Genomic DNA, 22,279 nt, shown 5'->3' with positions numbered 1-22,279 from the left:
TGGGCAGGCAGTGCTGGGCTATCAGAGGAGACACAACTTTGGGAGGGATTGTAGTACAAAGATTGTAGCAGCTCCCTGCGGTCACTAACAGTTCTCTGGACATTTCTGGAAGAGAAAAGTGATTAGTTACAGCGATGCGCCTGAATGCAGGCAGACATAATGATATTCTGTGTCTCTGCTGATGCGAGGCTGGTTTCTTTTCAGTAGCTTTAATTTGAAGTTCTCCTTTCCACCTGCTCTCCAAAACCCTTCTGCAGCCCTGCTGCTGTGTGCCATCAAACAGGTGGTTGCATTATTACAAGAAATCCTCTCTAAAGTCCACTTGTTAGTGCCTTAAAATCTTTTGGGATGAATTTAAGACATTAATGAGCATTAACACCTAATATGTTCCAGCTACATCACTGCAGGGGGCAGGGTAGCATGACAGCCATTACAGGATGCACTGCAGTTCATTTTGTACGTGGCTGCTGTTTGCAGGGAGCAGTACCTGGCTGCTCCCTGTGCTCCAAGATGCCTTTCCCTATAGGTGTGCTGGGTGCCAGCATTACAGCTGCAGAGCTGGAAGGTCTCTGAATTAATGGAGCTGTCGGAGAAGGTTATGAATGCTTTTTCAATTTATTTTTTTCCTCCCAAACGCAGCATCTCGAGCCTTGAATCAGGCTGTTAACCTTTTTCATCCTTCTCTTTCTAGCCACATTCATCTTTGAAGTTGTTTAGTTTCCTTCTTGCACCATCACCCTTTTAACAGGAATGCAGGCAAGGGAGACATGAGGACTCTCTACCCACCCCGTGGCCATGTTCTTGCATTGAAGTTAAGGGCAGGAATGTCTTGCTGTCCTCTCTGGGCTGTGTTGAACAGGGAACATGGGCTCAGGTGTTTCTTTGCAAAAGGAATGGTAGCTCATTAACACTCTGTGCCCTGCAGATAACTTCTATTGATCATCAGCTGCTTAATCACAAACTCTATCACAGTTGGCTTCGATTACTCTTTTCCATTTCGTCATCTCTGGAGAATCAACCTGACTGAAGTTAATGTACTCGTTACACAGTTGGGGAACCACTGCTGCAGATTGATATGTAAAAGTCAGGATTTAGGAAGGGCTGCATCCTCTCTCCTTCACATAACAGCATGACTGTATTGAGTGTGTATTCCTCTGCTTGTTGGGGTGGAACAGGCAATGGGAGAGAGTTGTGCTGAGCTAGGCTTTGACCTGCCTAGATGGCAGTACTTGCCTCTCGCATCATGTGAAGCTTGGGCTCCACATCATAGGATCAGAGGTAATGACCTACAGGTTGCACCAGGGGAGGTTCAGGTTGAGTATTAGCAAGAATTTATTCTCTCAGAGTGGTGATGGATTAGCACAGGCTGCACAGGGAGGTGGTGGAGTCATTGTCCCTGGAGATAAGAACTGATGGATGCAGCACTGAGGGCATGGTGGGTAACTTTAGTAGTCAATTAGTAGGGCAATTGGACTGGGTAACCTTAGTAGTCTTTTCCAACCCTAATGATCCTACGAGTCTGTGACCTAGATCTTCCCAGTTCCAGCAAGGTAAACACTTACAGCCAGAGATCCCATCTCTTAGGTGGGTGTTCAGATTGAAGCAGCTTTATGGATTTGCCTCTGCTGGTGTTCATTTAGGAAGTGGGTGATGAAGACTTTCCTATGGGAGAGTGGAGTGCACAGGCAGGGTGGTTTGAGAGATGTGAGCTGTGCAATAGAGATTAGAGGGGAGCTGGGTGCCAAGCCACAATGGCCAAGTCCGCACAGCTGTACCATGCATTCCTTTTTTATTTTCTGATGACATGTGCAATATATATAAATAAACACAGAACCGGAGACTTAGAGCCAGTGTAGGATGCTAAGTCCCCTATCAAAACAGATCTTAGCACTCCTGAAATCAGCACCTTGAGTCCGCTGCTGCCGGCTATTTTGCTGACACAGTGGGGCCACAGCTGGAAAGCTGCTGTATGAATAGAGGCTTTACTCTTGGAAACTGTTTCTGCCTCTCCAAACTTATCTTGCTTTCTGCTTTTGCTCTGTGTTCTGCTATAACTCATTTTCCTTTTGTCTTTTAATACTTGCTGTATAAAAACATTTTCCTTGAACCTATACACAATCAGGGCTAAATATTCTGCACTGGTTATGGTGTTTCAATGACCTAATTTGATTGTGGAGGGTCGTGTCCTGTATAATGTTGTCTCATTTTCTCAGTAGTCGATACAAACTCAATTTTGTTTTCTTTGAAAAGAAAGGAAGTGGGGGCAGGAGCTGAGCATCCCTGACCAAGCTTGTACCTGCAGCTCTTACCTTGTTGCCTGGCTGTAAGACGGCGATGGCACATGTAGTTCAGCCTGAATGGGACCTGCAGGCTCCTTTTTTTCTTCCTGCCAGTACTGAAGGGGAGGAAGGATGGAAACTACAGCAGAGAAAGGCCCTCATTTGTAGCTGCTGGCACCTCTGATTTGCCTCAAGGAGTCATTGCAGCAAGCTGGAGCCCTCTTGATGGAGCTTATCTCCGGAGGGGAGGGTTAGCTGTGTCTCCCCGTGGGACCTGGGTGAGTGTTTAGCTTTCTCATTTTGTCTCCAATTAGATGTTTGGTCCTTTGTATCTCCTTGTTTCACCTGCATGCACCGCGCCTGCCTCAAAACCCCTTAATCTTATTTATGAATAGCTGAGAAGGGAAAAGGAGGGTCTGGTCTCAATTTGTGAGGCTCGTTTGCATGGGAAAGAAGTGTGCACTTTCAGAAGGGGGTGGTCACCCAGCCCCACTGGGCTCCTCGGGGTGGCTGTGACAGCTCCATGGAGGCTGAGGCTTGGTGAGCAGTGGCAGGGCTTGCTCATAGACAGGATGTGCTGTGATGTTTTAGCAGAGCTCTTTCAGAAGAAACTGGTTTTGCAGCAGCTCGTAAAGGATGTGTTCAGCCCAGTGTTGGGTCGGTAGGAAAGAGAAAAAGAACCTGCTTTTGCAAAATGAAGAGTGCAGTTTTGTACTTAGCTGTGGGCTTGTGGGCCATCTGCGGCAGCTGGGATTGCTGGTGTGGCAAATTACTCAACTGGTCATTTCATTGCTATTTTTCCCATCGGTCCTGGCTTTCTTCCTTGGTTCTCAGGGTATTCTTTTTACACAGCTCTGCCTCCTCCTGTCTAGTTGAGCATTAAATTAAATAGATTCATTGTGGTGAAAGAGCAGGAGTTGGAGAGGCATTGGCAGGCAAAATGAACTATGATTTTCAGCTTAAGATGCAGGTAGGAGTTAAGTACATGAGTCAATAGTCCTGTGCTCCCGCTGCGGCCACCAACCAGGCTCCCTTGGCTTGGGCCAGGGACTTAGTGGCGGTGGGAAGAGGTCAAGTAGCGGAGTGGTTGAAGCATAACAGTGATGTGTGTGGCCAGAATAGGACCAAAAGGGCATAATCATGAACCTAAGGAGCAGGAAGAGGGGAGTGAGTTGAGCGTTGGCCACTTGTGGGATCCTTGTTGGCAGGATACCAGGTTTCCATAGACCAATGTCTGGCACAGGCGAGTCAGTGTCCCTGATTTGATCTCCATTTTGGCATATTTAATCAGCGAATCCAGCACAAAGTCTCTTTAAGAAGAGACTGGCACAGAGCAGCTGGATGAGAATTGCAATCAATGTATCTGCTGTGGAATGCTTCCTGCAGAAATATTACATCCTCTCTCATTTACTTGATGATCTTTAGGGTGAATCAATCAAAAGATGCTGCACACAAATAGTTCAGCCTGTGGTCCTGTGGGTGTCCATTAGAGAGGCATTTGCTCTGTGTTAATGGACCTGTTGATTAACAAACAAACCATTGCTTTTGAAACTGAAAACTGTTACTTGATAGCAAAGGTTAACATTGGATATTCTACTACCCCACCTCTCCTACCCTTAATTTACGCTGTGCCAACACTGGGAACTGCTGCAACAAAGCCCAGATCTGAACTACTGGAAATAGAAGCATTCACATCTCACAGGAACATTTACTGGAGGTGAAATTTTTCAAGGAATCTGGAAAAGCTTGATACTTTTCTCGGACTCAGCGTGTGATTTTATCACCATGTCATGTTCTCTGCACACGTCTTTCTTTAAATGTGATGCCCTCCTGGCCTCTAGCAATGTCTGAGGAAGACCTCCCTGTCATTCCCAGCAGCTCCTTGAGGGACCAGGCTTGGTTTTTCATCATATCAAAGGCGTGAGAGTTTATATTTGTTTCTGTAAAGCCTCCGGTCTACTGGAGCAATTGTATGTTCATTTATTTTCCCTGTGACGTGGATATTTTGGTAGTCTCCACTTCTTCTGGGTGCAAATTTTCCTGTTTCGTGGCACTGGTGTGAACCTCAGCACATGCGTGGACAATTTAAGCACCCACAGATAAAGATGATATCCACCACTTAGAAGATGTCCTTATCCATTGGAAAGCTGCAGCCATTGCAGGTAGGCAGGACACAAAGGGATTAGAGCTGCCACTGTGCCCTATGTTTAGCCTTGTGCTGGTTGTTGCAAGCAGCTGTTGTGCTCCTGCAAAGTGTGTTTGAAACCTTGGTGCTTGGCCAGAGGGTATGGAGACGTCTCCTCCCCTAGACTGGTGGTACCTTATTTAGTTTGCTCTGCTCCTTAATTGCTGCAAACCAGCTCACCCAGAGCTGTCCTTCCCACAGCTGGTGGGAGTCAGAGTGAGGAGGCAGTTAGCAGATTAGGGAAGCAGAGTGAAAACCATTTGGCGTTTCTATCCTGATTCTTCTGGGTGCCTTTAATTAGCATGATTGCTCAGTACGCGATTTTGCCATGTTCTTTAGCTCCCCTGGTTAGAATAATTATTCCCCCAGCTCCTTTTGTTCCAATTCCTGATCGCTTACAAAGTCTCCTGTTAAAAGCCATTAAACCCATAATGTAAAACGAGAGTAATCGCTCAGCAATGTGTGTGTGCTCTCAGCCCTACACGTGTGTGCTCACGTGTTTTGTGCCCCGTTCCTCTTCTCCTGCCACGTGCTCTGTGCCCACATCCCACGTGTAGCAGTTTTTCACTCAGAGGTTGGTGAGGCCCTGGCACTGCTGCCCAGAGAGCTGTGGGTACCCCATACCTGCAGGTTCACAAGGCCTTGGATGGGGCTCTGGGCAGCCTGAGCTGGTGGGGGGCAACCAGTCCACTGCAGGAACGAACTTTGAGGTTCCTTCCAACCTCAGCCATTCGATGATATGATAAAGTATGATTTGTTTATTTATTTATTTGGGGTTAAAGCTGATTCCTTTTGCCTCAAGTGTGAAATTCTTCAGTGGAAGGAGAACAAGGCTTTGGACTGTTGGATCCCTGGAAGTTTCCATAATAAAATGCATCCTTGTCCTGAGGGTTCAAACTCTTCTCTGTCCTTTATCTGCACTAACATGTACCAGTGACACAGGTGGGACAGATGGGCACAAGGGCTCATGCAGAATTATACGATGTGAAGTGAGGTTGGGCTGAAGTGCTTTCAATGCCTTGTTTGTTTATATGACTTTAGGAGAGTGATGTATCTGTAGCCCCAGAATGAAACCAAGTTGAAAATGAGTGTGGCAGGCATGTAGTTGATTAAGCTTGGACTGATGGCCAGAGCAAGACTTCAGAACTAGATTGCTGGGAAAACCTGGTAGGAAAGGTCTTCCTTCCTCTGAAGGAAATCTACTTTACAGCAGGTGTGTGTTTGGGGATTTGCCCTTCATTTGTGTAAACCTGCAGTTCTCTGTTTGCTGTCCTCTCTTAATCTGGTGAAATCAGAGTCCTCGGTGTATCCTGGGATGTGTTTAGGAGCTTGTCACATGCTAACAGGTACCAAATGTGGTCTTGAAAGAAAGTGTAGAATCAGGAGCTCTCTTCTATAAGGCGTAATTATGCTGATCTACAATATTTTGGTGCAGCTTGATTTGAGAGCCACCTAATGAGGCAGCTATGAAGAGAAGAAGAGCTGTGGTGGTGGACCTCATTTCCAAAACAATCATCAGAGCACAAGTGCTGGAGAAACATGGATGAAGGACAACAATGTCAGACAGAGCTGCATCCAAACAGCCTAAAAAATCAGCAAGTCCTCATTCCTCAAAGCTTTGTGCTGCTTTTGATGATTTTTTTTTTGCCCTCATCTCTTGCTCTTCCCATTTACATCTCCTCTGTAGCACTTTGTGCTTTCTTGCCTGATGAGATCCATGGTTCTCCCCAGTTTCCATCTTCAATTTGCAAACTATTAAATTCATGTTTCCCAACGTAAGCTTCTCCTGAAATTTCTGGCTCTTCAGCTTTTATCACTCCTGGGCTTCTGGAAGGCAGCTCTGGCCTTTCCAGATGAAGAGAAGTTTTGCTGGAGCAGATGGAAGAGTAAAGAGACCTGAGAGAGCAAGAATTTATTCTGGGCCTTGATCAGCTCCTCTGCCTCCTTTTGTGCTCTGAGGGGCAGGAGAGCATCTTTGGAATTGCCAGGGCAGGGAAGGTTCCAGCTGCAGATCATCTCTTCCCTATCCACTGTGATGAAGCTCCTTGGATATCTGTGCTCACATCTGGCTCCCCTGAGCTCTCCTGTCCCCTTCTAGATCTCAGTCCTCTTGGAGAGGATAGGACCTGGAGCTGGGCTGTTCCCTGCTCCAGTGCTCACCCCATAGCTTCAATCCTTTGGGGACCTCAGACAAACCTTGTTCCCATTCCACACCACAATTTTGCCACTTGCATTACAGATATAACAGCTCCTGCCTCCCAAGGGAATAAGTGAGGCATAACAAATTAATGCTTATGAAGAGCTCAATGACAGAAGTTTGTAACAAGGCTGTTGCTGTTCTAACTTAGGGCTTCCTTTGCTTGTTGGCTCTTTGATGTGGCGATCAGCGGTACTGGTGGAACAGCTGTACTGTAATTGGAATTAATCAGCTATTATGGAACACGAGCCCAGCTAGATTCTTTCTGAGTGGATATTCATTTCTGAGCAGATTAGTCGGTAGTTTCAGTATCTCCATGTAAAGTGCTTAAGGTAACTATTGCTATCTAAAGTGGCTGAGGAGCAGAGGCGGTGTCAGAAGAATGCAGATACCTGTCAGGCAAAGTGGAAATGAGGAGCTCTTGTAAAGCTGTGCATAGTTCTTAAATTGGCAGCAGTCTGAGGGCTGGCTTTAAAAAAAGAAGAAGTAAAGATGAAGAAAATAAAAAGAAATTGGCAAAAGAATGTATTTGAAAACCAAAGTGATGAAAATGAGGTATTGTTGCGATCTTTGATGCCGTATCCCGTGGGCTTTGTGGAGTGCAGAGACACAGAGAGTGCATAGTTGTGAGAAATGGGGACTGGCAGAGCTAAGGAGAATTGCTGCTCCTTGAAATGGTGAGAACTGTAGAGGAGAAGGCTTGTGGATGTCTCAGTGCAGGCAAACAGATTGATAGAGGCAGGAGGGTGACCTGACAACACCCAGGATATCGGCTGCCCCCAGACTCTCAGGCATCTGGGGACTTGCCTGCAGCTTGTTCTCATAGCTGACCTGTAAACCTCAGCTTTTTGCCACTCATATTTGCATGGCTGTGGATGTCATGAGGAACAGAACAAGGCATCCTCTTTGCTGAGAAACCTTCTATGACCATTTACAATTTAAATGAGGTGAGGCGAAGCTCTGTACACTATGGGCAAAATTGCTGGGTGCCCAGTCCTTCCCCCTTCCCTGGTCCTCTTACAAGTAATTCCACATACTCTGGCTTCAATCTAATGAAAACAAAACTGAGGAGGCCCAACTGATCTGGCTGCTTTCCATCATGCAGTGGGCCTCCAAGTGGCTTTAAATAGCTGCACCTCTGTGCAGCCTGGAAAAAAAAGCATTGGCTGTACCTCTGGAAGTTTCAATTCCAATCACAGGGCATCTCAGATGGTATAGCAGACATAAAAATAGCCTTTTTTTAATTTTGCCATTGGTCTTAAGCAGATTTTTTTTTTTTTTTTAATTTTTCCTTCAAATATATATATATTATATATATACATATATATATATATATATCCTGATAGGCACTTTCCCACTTTGGGGCTTTTCCTATGGGGATTTGGTGGGGAATCTTGGAGCTCTGCCTCCTAAGCTATCAGGCTACAACATTTAGTATCTTGGAACTACTCCATCCATGAAGGAGTTCCAGAGAAAACAAACTTGTGATCCCAGCTAATATGGAAATGGCTCACATTAACAGCAGCAACAGAAATGCTACAGACATCAGAATTCCTCCTACCAAGGGCTTAATGAGTCCTTCATAGTCTTACAGAGTTCATCGTATGAAAATACATGTATACTTTTCCCAAGAAACATCATTCAGACATTGAATATCTCGCAATATTCTTCTACCCCTTCCTCTGCTTTAGTTAAGCATGAGAGAAACTTGTGTGGGAGTGGGATCTTCTGGATCCATTTGCTTCTGCTCTTTCTCTTATTCTTCGCCCATCTCTTCCCTTTCCTGGCCTCAAAAACAAATGCAATGCCTCACTCCTCATGATTTTGGCTTGGGAAGAAGATGAAGAGCCACAAACTATAGGTAGAGCACATTCCAAGAGGTCTCCAATGCTATGAGGTCTCATTGACCAAAGTGGGAGACTTCTACATTTGAAGTTGAACCACAGGAAATAAGTGATACGAGGTGAGCTGTGGTGGATGGGAACGAGGATCCTGTTTCCATGAAAATGAACAACTGTAAGCATTTCTATAGCTCTCACTTCCCTGTGAATCCTAGGAGAGTTGTTCTCTACTTAAAGACCTGCTTGAGATCTGTGTGTTGCTGTGAAGCTCAGCTTTGGGCTACATTTTCTTGCATTTCTCTGCAGTCAGCAGTGCTGGGCTGGTGTGAATGTGAGGAGGGCCAGGCCCTTTGACTTCACCTTTGGACTGCAGAGGAGATGATGTGCTTATCTTCAACTGAGGGTACTGGTGAGAGCCTCACAGTGAGTCCCTGTGACCTGTTTGTTGTGGCAAGCCTCAGGCTGAGTTGCTTTTTGGCCTGTTTTTTATTTGACAGGAGAAAGAAAGAGGATTTTGTATCCTAGCCCTGCAGATGAACCCATCCATGGCAGGAAACCTGGATCGCTGTGTTGCCTTCCCCTTAGGTACAGATGTATTGGTCCTGACTTTGGCTAGATGGGTAGTTGTTTCCTGCACTAGGGATGTGGGCCAGACTTGATGGTTTTTTCATGCCTCTTTTGACACTTTTCATGCGTCGTATTTGTGCATAGAGAAAGATAAAATGTGCAGCGGTGTTGGACTCTCCTGTTGCTTTCCTTTAAATCATAATATCTGCTGTTACATAGAAGAGAGATCAAAGCTCTGTCTGGACAGCAGTGTTATGTTTGGCCAGCTTACTGCCCCTGCTTTGCTATTTTTTACTTAACCCATTTTTGCCAGGCATTGTATGACATCCCGTTGCTTTTCTCATCTGTTCCCACGGCTATTTTTGCTGCTGTTTTAGTAACAGTTTACATCCATGAGGTTCCAAACAGGGCTGCACTGCTCCGTCTGCATTGGTGGATGGCACTGCTGTGAATTGTGCATTATTTCTGCGTTGTTCTCTTGCGTTCCCATGTCGTGATCCCTGGTGCTCTTCACATGTGTCTGGAGCAGTCTTGCATCTCAAAAGTCATGGAAGCATGGTATATTTGAATGGTGGCTTACTGCTTACTGGAAAGTAAGCAGTGATGGCAAGGTGAAATTATCTGTCTTGTTTCCTTAGTTTTGCTCGCAGTGAGGGCAGAGTGTTCGTAGCGAGGCACTGTCCACAGGCTGCATTGGGTGTGTGAATGGGGCAGAGAGGCTAAGACCCATTATCAAAGGTTGGGAAACTCAAGACAGCTCTGGAGGACTAAGTGGATGGCCAGGGTTGAAGACAAAAACGGATTGCATGGTTCGGTTGCCTTCAATCTTCTTGTCCTTTCATTGCCACATCTCCCAGCTTGCTTAGAGAAATGCCTCATCTGCCCCTTCCATCTCAAGCTGTTAGAGCTGCACATCAAAACTGAGCTCATTCCTCCTTCCCCATTCTCCAGCACTCTCCATACATTTATTCCACTACCATATCACAGCTATTAGGAAAGACAGAGAGTATCAAGTTTTGATATGTGTGGTCTCACTAAAACAGGGAGAAGCAAAGTGTAATCTGTCAGACCCTCCCCAGTTTTATGGATCTTTGGAGATACTTTTGCTTTGAATCTACTGTGTTGGTTTTTTGTTTGGTTGGTTTTTTTTATCTCCTCCTTATTTCGCTTCCCTCCAAATCTAAACCCAACATTAAAGATACTGTTTTTTTTCTCCCAGTTTTGAACTGGCACTGACAAATGTGAAACACACATGAGAAATAGAAATAGTTTCTAAGATTTTTCCAACCTTCCCCCCTTCCCCACTTTGGGGAGATTAAAAAGAAAAGAAAAATATTATTGAAGACATTTTCAAGCTACTGTTTTCATGTACTAATAGCTTTGATGGTAGAAAGATGACACTTGTCATTGCAGAATCCGAACTCTGAACCTGTTGAGTTTCACCCATTCTCACCCTGGACATCTTAGTGAACATCATTCATCTCACATCTGTCAGTGAATACATCAATGTAGCAAGAGCCTTGTTGGTTTCTGCTCCATACAAGAGAATGGGTTTGAAGGTAGCAGTACAGCATGGGAGAAAGCAGTGAGAAAAAAAATCAGTCAGACAAGAAGCATGTTTTTGTTCAGATACTTTGGGAATTTGAATAGATCAGAAAGAGAAAATACCCAGATGACCGATGCTGCATTGTTTTCCCGAGTCAGCAGTATGTACGTATACATCCCTTTAGCTTCAGAAATGTAGGCTATCCTCCTGACACATCCCTTATTGTCCCTCGCTAGCAACTGCATGTCACTTACGGGATAAACCCCACACCAGTCCCACTCTAAAAGACCTTGCTGTCAATGGAGGTCCCTGCAGCTGGGATTCAGAGCACAGTGCTGACAAAGAGAAAAGCCCTCGGCATTCCCAGCCTCAAGTCTTGCTGATCTTTCACATGTCCCTTTGCCGAGGCTGTCTGTCCCCAGTGGGTTTTTAGGTCTTTTGCACATAGTCCAGCAGAAGTGGAATTGCCTTAATTTAGCAGAGCTGAGAAATGCAAAGAAAATAAAGCAGACAGGAGTGCTCCTTTGAGATACTCAGTATTGTTGAGTATAGACTTTCCCAGCTATCCTTTGGTGACCATAAAGTAAATTTATATTATGAAGAAAACAAAACAGGATAAATAGTGAATTTCAGGGATGTCATGTTTATTTGTCTCCCAGTGAGTCTGATAAGAAATGGACTAGTTTACATACACTTTTCCAAGCATCAGCACTTTAAACTCTGCTTTGGCTCTGAGACTTGAGCCAGGCTCTTTCTCACCACTAGTGATATTTCAGCGCTTGGAATGTGCCTATGAATTTTGTTTATGACACATGAACTGAAGTTGAGCCTTTCTTATTCTCCCCTGGGGATAAGTCCCTCAGGGTCACTGAGAATAACAGATAGTTTCCCCCAAACAAGTTTAAACAGTACCAAATGAAACAAACAGCTCTTGCCTGTCTGCGTCCTCAGGTTCATCGTAAGATGGATGTGTCTGATGAGCAGATGGAATAAGACTGTATAGAAAAAGAAGTAATAGAAGAAATAGGGGGAAAAAAAAGAAGGCTGGTTGATTTAGTTTGGCTTTCTGTTGCTGGCCTAGCAGAAGGCACTATTGAGATCCATTCACAACACATACAGGCTGCTTCATGCTGCTCTAGTGATGCCAGTCAGTTAACTGACCTGACTTGCTGAATGTCCTGTGACCATATGATGGAACAGGATCATTTTAGAGACTCCAAAGCAATTATGTAACCAAAGCATGCTGTTAATTTTCTTGGAAAAGCCCCTTGGGACCATAAGAAGTTGGGACAGATTACAGCAGTCCCAGGGCTCCTGCCAATGCATGTCTTGGTCCTGGCAACACAATGGCTCTGCATTGAGGGTGACCTTCAGTGATGTGACATCAATTCCTGCCAAGAGTCATCCCAGTCTCCTGGGATGTTCTCAGCTGTACAAATACAACCACCAACAGGTGTCTGAGAAAGTAATGTCAGAACTGTAGAGCTGGCACCTGAAGACAAATGTGAGAGTTTTCTCCAGGAAACTTCCAGGATTTTATACAAAAGAAAACCACCTAAAAATGTAGTAAGCAGAAGTTCACGCCATGAAGGAGAGCCTAAGAAATTCAATGGGTTTTGAGAGTCAGGTCTCCTCAGATACTTTTGTCTCAGGAATGTTAAGCAGCACTAAATAAATTACTAAAGAAGAGTAGAATCTAGGAAGGCTCCTCCATTTTCCTGAATCCCTGCCCAGCAGAAAGATGGACTAGGTAGGAAACAGGACTTTTCCACCCATGATTAGTGGAAACCTCTGGAAGAGCGTTGTTCCCAGTTCTCCATCCAGACTGCTTGCATGTTCCTTATCCTCAGAACACTTGTGCCTGCATGCACCAGGAGGAATGAATGCCTGGTCTCGATGAAAAGAGAGAGTGAGATAGCCCTGCCCAGAGAGGGTGTTTTGGCTTTAATTTAACTGCAGCCGTTTGCTGGTTATTCATTTGATTCTTTTTTAATAATTACATGTGTGTCGATATCTCTCTCTTTTTTTCTAGTTTTGCTCTTTTTTATTTTTTCGTTTACTTTATTTTGCTTTTTTCTTTTTTCTGTTTTTTTTCCCCCTTTAGGTTTCAGAGAAATTATGTTGAATCCAATAAGCCTCCCTGGACATTCCAAACCTCTTAACCAAGGCATTTATGTTGAGGATGTCAGTGTTTATTTCAGCAAAGGACGTCATGGCTTTTAAAAACTCCTTAAAAGTCCCTGTTCTGATGTCAAGTTTATAGGCTGTGCCCTCAAAATGGTGGGAAGCAGTAAGCGTGGTCTGTATGGATTGAGGTCTCCTCCTAATAGGACTCTGCAGCCCTGCCTGTACACACGTTAAAGCCAACTGAAACTGTGGTTTTCTGTCACCAGATAACAGGGTTGTTCTTTCCCTCCAATGGTCGCTGTGTTCGTTAAATATTCCTGCAAGGCACAACAGCAGCAATGAGAGCAAATAAAGAAAATTAAACTCAATTGAGAGGAGTCATCCTAATAACACAGTAAATAATTGTACTTTTTGCTTTAAAATAAAACACAAAACAAAACCAACCAAGCCAACCAAACTGACATCTTTAGTCATGTCCTCCCTGCTTGGAGTTTTCCTTGTAAGCTTGTGTCTTCGCACCACCCAGTGAATGCCGCCGTCACCTCTTACTGTGGCACCGCGATGGGAGCTCTCCCAGAGCGATGAGGTGGGAGCCTGGAAGAACTTAAAGCAGAACGAAGACTTTTGGTAAGAGCAAAGGCAGCCCCGCTCCCAGTCCTTGCACAGAAATTAATGTCGGAAGGAATGATAATGGAAAGAAAATCGTTACTTCTCTGACAGGAAGAGAATGTGGTTATCTTTGAAGTGCACATATTCTAGGAGGCTTTTTTTGTCTGTCTGTCTGTCTGTGTGTGTTAGAGCAGCGCGTTGGATCTGACTATATCGTTGTTGTGCTCTGGTCTCTCCCTGCTGCTTGAATGATGAGCTTTATCTGAGGAGGTGCCTGGACTTCCCGCATGGATGGAGAATCCATAGCGCAGGAGGGTCCACGTCCTTGCCAGGACTAGGGCAGTAAGCAAAGTGGAAAAGCATATCAGACGCACGCATTTGCTGGACCTTTTCCAGCCCCATTTAGCTCTATCCTGTATTTCTACCCGTATAGAGATTGATTGTAACCCAGTCACATTCCCAGAACGATCAGCTTGAGACAGACTGACTCAAGGGGAGGAAAAATAATGAGTATTCTGTTGCTTCTTCTGTGGCATAAACAGGAATATCAATCCTGTTCTCTGGCCAATATTCGTATTCTCTCCCCCTCTCCCTTCCCACTTTTGTCTTACTTCATCCAAAGCCTCTCAGATGGAAAAATAAAACCGTTTGATCCTGTTCTCAAGAGAAGCCAGCTGCCCTTGTGGCAACTTGCAGGGCTTTCCTTCAACTCTCTGGATGTCACATGTATGGGGAAATACAGATTTGCTCACATGTATCCATGAAAATCCATAAGCAAAGCAGATTTTCTCTAAAGGAAAAAAATCACCACAGCAACAACAAACCTCCTGAAAGCTTCAGGCTTGGCCAGATCTTTTTCTGAGAGAAGTATTGAACCAGGAGCTTGCTCACCAGCCACTCTGCTTTGCTTGCCTTCTTGATGGCCCAAGATGACCTTATGACCAGAGATGTCTCCATATCACCAGCCCGGTAGGGTCGATGCCAATGGAAAGAATAACAGTCCTTGTCCACCAGAACTGGGGAGAAGCCTCAGAATGGGATGTTCTGCCTCATCCTGTCCTTGCAGTTGACCTGCATAAACCACCCTGGGGACAGCCAGGAGGTTGGTTTCGTTACCAGCTTTCCCATAGGGATGTCTTTGGGAACTTTCCATTCTCTTGCTTCTTTTCCTGGTTTGCTGATATGAAAAGGTAATGTGCAATAGAAGAGTACAGGAGAAATGGTGGCAGATTGCTTTAAGTTAACAGACATGCCTTATGGGGGCATCTGCTTTACGACGAGGAGCCCCGGTTCAGGTTGGACCACTTCACAAACCATGACCAAACTCCAGGGATGTTTCCAACCTGCACCAAAGCCAGGAACATAAGAGGTGCACTGAGAGAGGACCTGTGGCCATTTATTTACATCGCGATTCTGCGCACGGAGCGAGGAGGAGCTTCCCAAAGCGCGTGGATCTCTGGGTGCTTTGTCCAAACTGAACTCCCCATCTGCTGGGAGCCGTCCATCTGACTGGGGATGCCTCGTCCATCTGAGCTGTCTCCTCTCCCTAGCGCTGTTCAGGGGACTCTGCTCTCAACTGCGTGTATCAGCCGTAGAGACACATCTGTGGGCCTGAACCAGAAGCCTATATCTGAACACCCTAGCAGAGGAAGGGTTGAATTTTGCAGCTCAGGTCCATCTCTGCTTAGAAGAAATCCTCCGGACCGTACAGCATAATTTAAAGCAGTTCTCCCCACTGTGATCAATGTCTCAATTTGTTTAACACCAGTTACAGTCTCTGGTTCCTCACTGCTGAAAACGGAAGCCAGTCATGGCTGTTTGTGATTGGTGGCTTTAAGTAGCAAGTCTAAGGATGTTGGTTTATTTTATTTTATTTTTTTTCTTTTTCTTTATTATTATTATATTTTTTATTTTACATTTTATTTTATTTTTAATTATTGTAAATCATTACCTCATTTTCCGTCAATGCGACTCCTCCATCTTTGAGCATTCTTATCTTGCCATAACTATCATCCTGTGCTAATGGGAAATGGGACGGTCCCTTTTCACAGAGACTATAGGGGTGTTCAATGTCTAGTTTCTTAATAAACACTTTATTTTCTAACGAAACAGCTGCATCAGGCCTCTTCTTTGAAGACAAAATAAATAAATATTCAGAACGACACGTCCCATAGTCCACTTCTTCATGAGATGTCCCATGTGTGGGGAATCTGGTTTGTTTGCATCTTCAGGGTGGGGATGTGGGGGTGGGATTTGTGGCTCTGATGTGGACATTGCTCAGGCGTAGCTCTTGCTCCTGTCTCTCCGCTGCTGATCTCACATTGACAACACGTTGGTTTTCGTAGCTCAAAATGGTCATATCCTCAGTTTAAAGGTGATGCTGTTGGGAGATGGTGTTAGGATTTGCCAATGCAAATTTCTGCACTCGGTGGGAAAGGTTTTATTAGGAGCCTTATCTCTTGGGAATCTTGGCACTAAAAGGTCAATCCAGCTGTAATGTGTGTTTCAGGATGTGCTGTTGTTGCTTGGCTATGTTGGTGTCCCTCTTGTTTTGCACTAGGAAGGATGCTTGTGATGTAGAGGCAGGGGGGAACAGATGAGTGGTTCCTCCTTGGAAGTTCACATAGAGATGGGTGGATGCTCCAGTAGAGAAAAGCTGCTCTGCAGCTTGCATGGCTTGGCTCAAGGATATGTCTTAGTGGCTGTGCCTTAGTATTGTCAATAGGATAAGTTGCTTATATGATTTAAAGCTTCTGCGCTAGCCTGCAAGTGACTGTGGGCATGAGGCTGAGGGTATGTTTGAGCTGACATTGGTGGATGGTGCTGGAACACCTATAGAAAAGCTGGTGAGAATTTTGATGAGAAAGTTAAAAACGTGTTCCAGCATCTTCTGTTACTGCAACTTCCTGGCATGAATTTCAAGCAAATGTCTCAAGATGACACTATGAGTAAATTTCTGCTTGCCTTTGCCTTCTAATAAGGATGTCTCCAGAACTGACTGGATGTTGTTGTTCACAGGATTGGTGATGGCTGAGATTTTTATCTTTTCAGGGATGTCTGCAATGCCTGGGACAAATGGTTGTCTCCTGACAAGTAACGTGGGCTGGCCAGCTGAGCTGCATTGGATATCATTCCTGTTTCCCTCTCCTTTTGGAGCTCTGGGAAGCAAATAGGTGATGAAAGCTCTGTGTTATCCTCCCAACCACTGTCAGGTTTCACAGCCCAGCAACACTGTGCACAAAGGCTTGATCAGCTAACTAGTTGGGCTGCTGATGTGGTCAGCCTTAGTCCGACTTGCTTTGTATTTCAGGGCAACTGATTCCTTGTGTATGAGTTCCCATGGTGTTTTTATTGCTATCAGTTCCCAAGGAGCTAGTGTAACTATTCTCCAGGGCTCTACATGTATTATGGAGGGGTTGGGCACCTTGTGCTTGCTTCTTGGTCATCTTTGTTACCTGATGTACTCGTGTTCTTTGAGGCAGTGGGACCATGAGTTGATACTGTTGTTCTGCTCTCCCTTTCTATGTTGTCTTCAGGTGGCTCCTGAGCTATTTACAGTGCTTATTACTGAATGAGTTTGGGTGCTGGTTTGGTAGGATGCAGGCAGTGGTGTGTATCAGCTCCTCCTGCAAATGACAGCCCTGCCTTCCCAGCCCTTGCACAGTGTCGAAGCTGCGAGTGATCAGGCAGAGAAGTGGTGCGTTGTTTCTTTCTGTTCCTCTAATAATATGGAGTCATACTTGATACCTGAACTGAGTATGATGGGCACGGGACAATTCTGGCACAATAATGCTCTGCACAAAGGAGGCTTTGGGCTTGGATTTGCTGCAGACGAGTATTTGATATGTGTCATAATGAAGGTTTTTATCAAGGTATTTTAGTCCTGCTGTGTGTTGTGAGCCTCCTTAGCTGCTCATTCCAGCTGCACAGGGTGAGTCTTGATTTTCTTTGCTGCTCTTTTGTTTACTTAGATGCATGTTTATGGAATCAGCTCTTACTTCCCAAGAGTCTGTAGCCCCTTTTGAAGGTGGTCTATTTTACCACCACCAGATCTTTAGCCTTCCTAGCTAAATGCCTGTGCTATGCTGGGTTGTGGAAGGGGAGGACAGCGGGACAGAGGTCCCAGGAGCTATGGACAGTTGGAAGAAAGTGCTTGTGCCATTTCAGCAGTGCATCACCATTTTGCTCCGATCTGCACCTGGAGCAAGCTGCAGATCCTCAGGGTTAAGCCTGGGCATTAGCAGAGGATAAGGAGGCCTAGACACAGTAGTAAAGACAAAAAACACAAGTCTGGATGAGCAGCGGGAAGAGAGCACATAAGAAATCAATACTGTGTGACTTTATCTTTGTTTAACATTTGAAAGTGCTTCTGGTAGAGTTTAGGCAATAAGCTGAAGAGTCCTTATTAACTGTGTACTTACCAGTGCCTCCAGGCCCTGATCTTTTGGCAGAAAAAGTTAAGAAGCTGTGGGAAAATAAACATCTCCACTTTGAAGGGGAAAGAATGTGATGGAAGACCAGGATGCACACAACTGGAAAAGGTGTTTTATCTGGTGCAGCAACGTATCTTCCTCTCCTGTCACGGTGCATTTTTTCTTTGTTTCCCTGATGTCCCCCCAACCTCTCCTTGTGACAGGGCAGGCTCTTTGGTGGTGTCAACCACTGGCCTGATGTGGCCAGGCTCTGCATCAAAGCATTGGCTGCCAGCCTAATGTCTCCAGCAGCCTCAGCTTCTTGCACTGCAGGGATGTATGGCAGGCCATAGGACATCCTGCCCCATGTCCATACAACGGGGAATCACTTAAATTTAACCCATGACCAGCTTGAACATGACCCCCAGAAAACAACAGAGGAAATCCAGTGGTAAAAAAAAGTTCATTTGTTGAATGTGGATTCTTTTGTTTTTCAAAAAGCAGCACCAAGAAGGTGAGTGATGTGTGTTACCCTCTTTGGTGCTCTCTTACTCCTTAGCCCTGTGTGCTGACAAATGGGAAAGACACATCTTGGGCGCAGGATTGCAAATATGCTGCCTCTGCTTTCTGCTGGGAGCTCACTTTGGTTGCCTCAGTTCATGATGTCATTCTTCAGTTGTGATTTTCACCTCCTTGGATGGACCACAGCTGTTTTGGGGGTTGTTTGTCCATCTTCCTTGTTGGGATTTGGTAATTGGCTTCCAGAGAATTGGTAAGTGCCTGCTCCTATTGAAATCAGTGAAGAAATGAAAAGCAAATGTTAACTGGGGTTTTTCGAAACAGGGTTTCGAGGTGTGGTAATGTCTTTGAGTTTGTCAAGTTAAGAACTGGGATAAATCCCAAACCAACTCCCCATGCTGGTAAATAGATGTGAGATGATTTCTTAGCTAAGAGAAGATGATGGTCTCCAGCAGTGAATCAAAGTGCAAGTGAACTGTAGTATTAATTTTGAACTTGTGAGCCCAACTGCTGACTAATCAGCAGGAATAAATTTGGGTTGTTCTCTACTAAGCGTAGGGATTTGTTCCAAGCACTGGTTAAATGATTTGCTCTGCTGCTCCTGAGTCATCTGTGACCTGTTCCTGATTTCTGCAGATAAGATGGCTTCTTGTAAGGATTTGCCTATGATTTCAGACTATTTGGCTTTTCTCCTCCAAGGTTTTGCTTCAGCTATTTGTGTTGTGAGACAGGCTGACTGGTGCCGCATTTGCTCTCAGGTTGGGTAAGTGAATGTTTGATAGGAAGGTAACGTGCAGAGGTGTTCCTCTGTATTTGGGGTTGTCCTTACCCGTGTGTTTCCATTTCGTATCTTGGGATGGGTACCAATCTACCATGTCTGTGCTGGAAGAGAAACTACTATGGCAACTGGAATACTTATAAGCTTGCTTTCAGAGCAAGGAGCCTTCATGGCTCCAGCCTGGTTTCTGGGAGCAGCCTTTGATCTGTGCATGGGTCACCATCTACAGATGGCAGAGAGCTGCTGCCAGAGGTCAGCCTCTTCCTGAGAAGGCAGAAACAGCCAGACTGGAGTCACATTAGGCTCAGTGAACTGCCAGGAAGTCTGAAGGAGCTAATCGTGGCCAGGTCATTATCTTAAGTGAGTGAGAGGTGTGTCCAGGCTGTTCATTAAGATAATTGAGGTGGAGGCTGGGATATACATAGTCTGTTTTGAGGAGGCAATTGAGAGTACTGCAGCATGTGATACAACTGAGAAAGTGCTCACAGTCTTCCCAGCTGATGCTCTGCATGTGTCCAGAATCTGGTCTGCAGGGATTCAGGCCCTGGTGCCAATAGCCAGGATTTAAAGTGGCATCAGGCTTTTCATCTTGCTGCATCAATTCCCAGCAATACTTGGGGATCATAAGAGCTGCTGTGCACAGCACAGCTTGGTAGTGCTTGGTTCATTCCCCTTAGTGTAGTGAGAGTGGCTGCAGGTTTGATTTGTGCTTCCTGAGACACATTTGCTCATTGACTGATGCTAGAGGGGGTTGCAGATTTAGGAGTGTTTAAGCTCCAATCCTGTACCCAGCGCTGCTAGAACAACTCCAGAGATACAAAGCCCCCCAAACCATCACATCTCACAGTGCACAGATGTTACAGGCGACCGAGAAAGGACTCGCTTAAAGACAGGTAAGTGTCAATTTTTCTCCTCCCAGGGAGTTATTGTGTGTGATACACTGAATTCAGACCTCTAGAAGGAATTATTTTGATGGATCTGGTCTAAATGCATAAAGGATAACTGCCTGTATGAGACAGTATCAGTGAGAAACTGTCATTCCTTGCTCAGAGACTGGATGGGGTTCTTCTGGCTAGAAATGTTGCAGATCCAGCACTGGGGGAGAGCTGAAAACCAGAAGAGCAAAGTGCTGTTGGAGGCTGGGGTTAACCTTCAGAAGAAGACAGCAAACTTCCTGCCAGTGTATCTTGGATGAAAATACTGTTCTGTGACTAGAAGGTTCTGCTTAATCCTGTTAATAACAGAGGGGACTCCTTAGAGTTGTGTTCTATTCTATGTATGTCCTTAAGCACTCTTATGTGACAGCAGAGTGTGAAGTATCTAATCTTGCTCCAAATGTCCTTTCCCAGACCCAGTGGTGCTGGCCTGAGCCTCAAAGAACATGGGCAGATTGAGACTTAGTTTTGCAAAGAAAGGAGAATATCTCCCACCAAAAATAGCAGAGAGAACTTTAGGAAGTAAAGAAGACTCCTCAGCATATGTTGGGAATCCCTGAATGGGTAAGGAATGACAATGTCCCTTATAAAGAAGGAGTTATCTAAGAATCTAAATAGCAAGAATAAGCAATACTGGTGAGCTGTAGATGCAACACAAACCTTGCTCCTTGATCTCGAAAAAAGCACTGAAAAAATATTTGGATGATCCCTCTAATGACCTTTTGGGACAGGTCTGTGCATTAGCTCATGACACACTGAAGCTCAGTTTTGCTGTCAGATCCGTGAGCATTGGAAAAGGAGTCTTTGGTTAGAAAGGTGGATACCTTGGCACTACGTCCTTGGAGTTTCCTGAAATAATGTTCATGTCTGGAGATCTGAGTCATTGTTTGCTGGTTGTGGAGCGGGGATGTGTGTATGTCTGTGTTTGCATGCACATTAGGAATTAAATATTGTTGGCAGATATATGGTGTGGGGTTTCCAAGAGAAGAGGCGCCATTGGTAAATGAGATCATCTGCCCAAGGCAGAGAACTGGCAGTCAGGATGGTGGAGTCCTCAGCGGATTAATGTGTGACATCAAGGTAAGTTTCTGCTGCAGCTTCCCTTCTGTAGTCTCGCATAAATCATTTAAATTCCTTGTAGTGCACTGGTGGTATTTGTACCCTTGCTGCTGGGGATGGATGAGATCCTGGCTTTGAGTCAGTATTGAAGTGTGCAGTTCTTGAGACCCTCAGCAGCACATCCCTGTGTGACAGAGACAGAGCTGAGCTCTCCCATAGTTCAGCTTCAAGCTTGGAACAGCTTCTGGGTCCAGAAAGAAGCAGGGAGCCATGAGGGTCCTTTCCCAAGGGAGATCCCAGCCCAAGTGCAGGCATCTCACACACTGCTCCCTCACAACCCCTGAATAAAGACTTTTCTTCTAGGAGATATGGATAATATTACATATTTTAAGGTTCCATGAATCATTCATGTCCCAAAGATGAAACCCAGCATCAGAACTGGGGAAAAGCTGAGGTTGTGAGGCAAGGAGCCCTCTATTATTTATTGTACTAAATCTTGACCTGCTATCACCTTATCCTCATGATTCTGCTTTTGCTTTGGGAAACCCTCCCTCCTCTTAAAGACAGCGTAATGAAAGTACTTTACTATTTTCAGTAGACAAATCTAATCTGCTGTGCCACTTGTACTGCCTGATGGTTGGTCTTTAAAGAAGTAAAGAGTATGTACTAGTGAGTATATGAGAGCACAGCAGGGCTGCCAGGCACATGGGCTTGGATGGAGAATGAAGCTTTGTGGCTCCTGGCAGTCAAATGGCCAATAGCACAGAAAGCATCTGCTGCTTCTTGGCTGGAGGTTGGTGCCAGTGACTAAATCCAGAGTGTTGCTGCACAGCACTGGTTTGTGGAGTCCTGACCTCTTGGCAAAAAGTGGTATTGAAGGTAACCAGTATCATCTCAGAACCAGAACTCAGAGTCAGAAAGGTGAAAGCTCGGATGGCAGAGAGTTGGTTGGTTTGTGTGTTTGTTTTCTGTTTGAGGGGCTGGAAGTTGAGATTTCATTTTATAGAACTTTAGTTTTTCCCTATCTTAGTTATATTTCTGTGAAAATCTAGGCCTTGTTTGCCCTGATTAAATGGCTGAATGTTGCATGACAACAACAGGAAACTTGTATTGCTTTGTTACTGCCTATTTAATTACTGTGACCAGTTCATTGGTAAGAATAACATGATTATTGCTAAGGGCTGGAGACACCTTCCTTTTCCATCACTACATGGCTCCAGGGCTG

At 45.0% G+C, this 22,279-nt stretch overlaps 1 protein-coding gene across 5 annotated transcripts in view; it reads left to right on the top strand.

Annotated features, from left to right (window-relative positions):
- The window catches only part of NTRK3 (neurotrophic receptor tyrosine kinase 3), a 177,070-nt gene that overhangs the window by 100,497 nt on the left and 54,294 nt on the right, over window positions 1-22,279 (top strand). The window contains exon 13 of one of the 5 annotated variants that reach the window (XM_015873068.2): window positions 12,720-15,460. The exons of the other annotated variants lie outside the window; for them this stretch is intronic. Within the exon in view, the coding sequence (XP_015728554.1) occupies window positions 12,720-12,838 (119 nt within the window). The 3' untranslated portion in view covers window positions 12,839-15,460. Of the gene's footprint in view, window positions 1-12,719; window positions 15,461-22,279 lie in introns of those variants that run through there. 5 annotated transcript variants of the gene reach the window in all.

The sequence above is a fragment of the Coturnix japonica genome, chromosome 14 (assembly GCF_054131305.1).
Source record: "Coturnix japonica strain WE chromosome 14, WE-NBRP24, whole genome shotgun sequence".
Taxonomy (NCBI): domain Eukaryota; kingdom Metazoa; phylum Chordata; class Aves; order Galliformes; family Phasianidae; genus Coturnix; species Coturnix japonica.
This window is presented reverse-complemented; position numbering and strand designations above follow the sequence as displayed.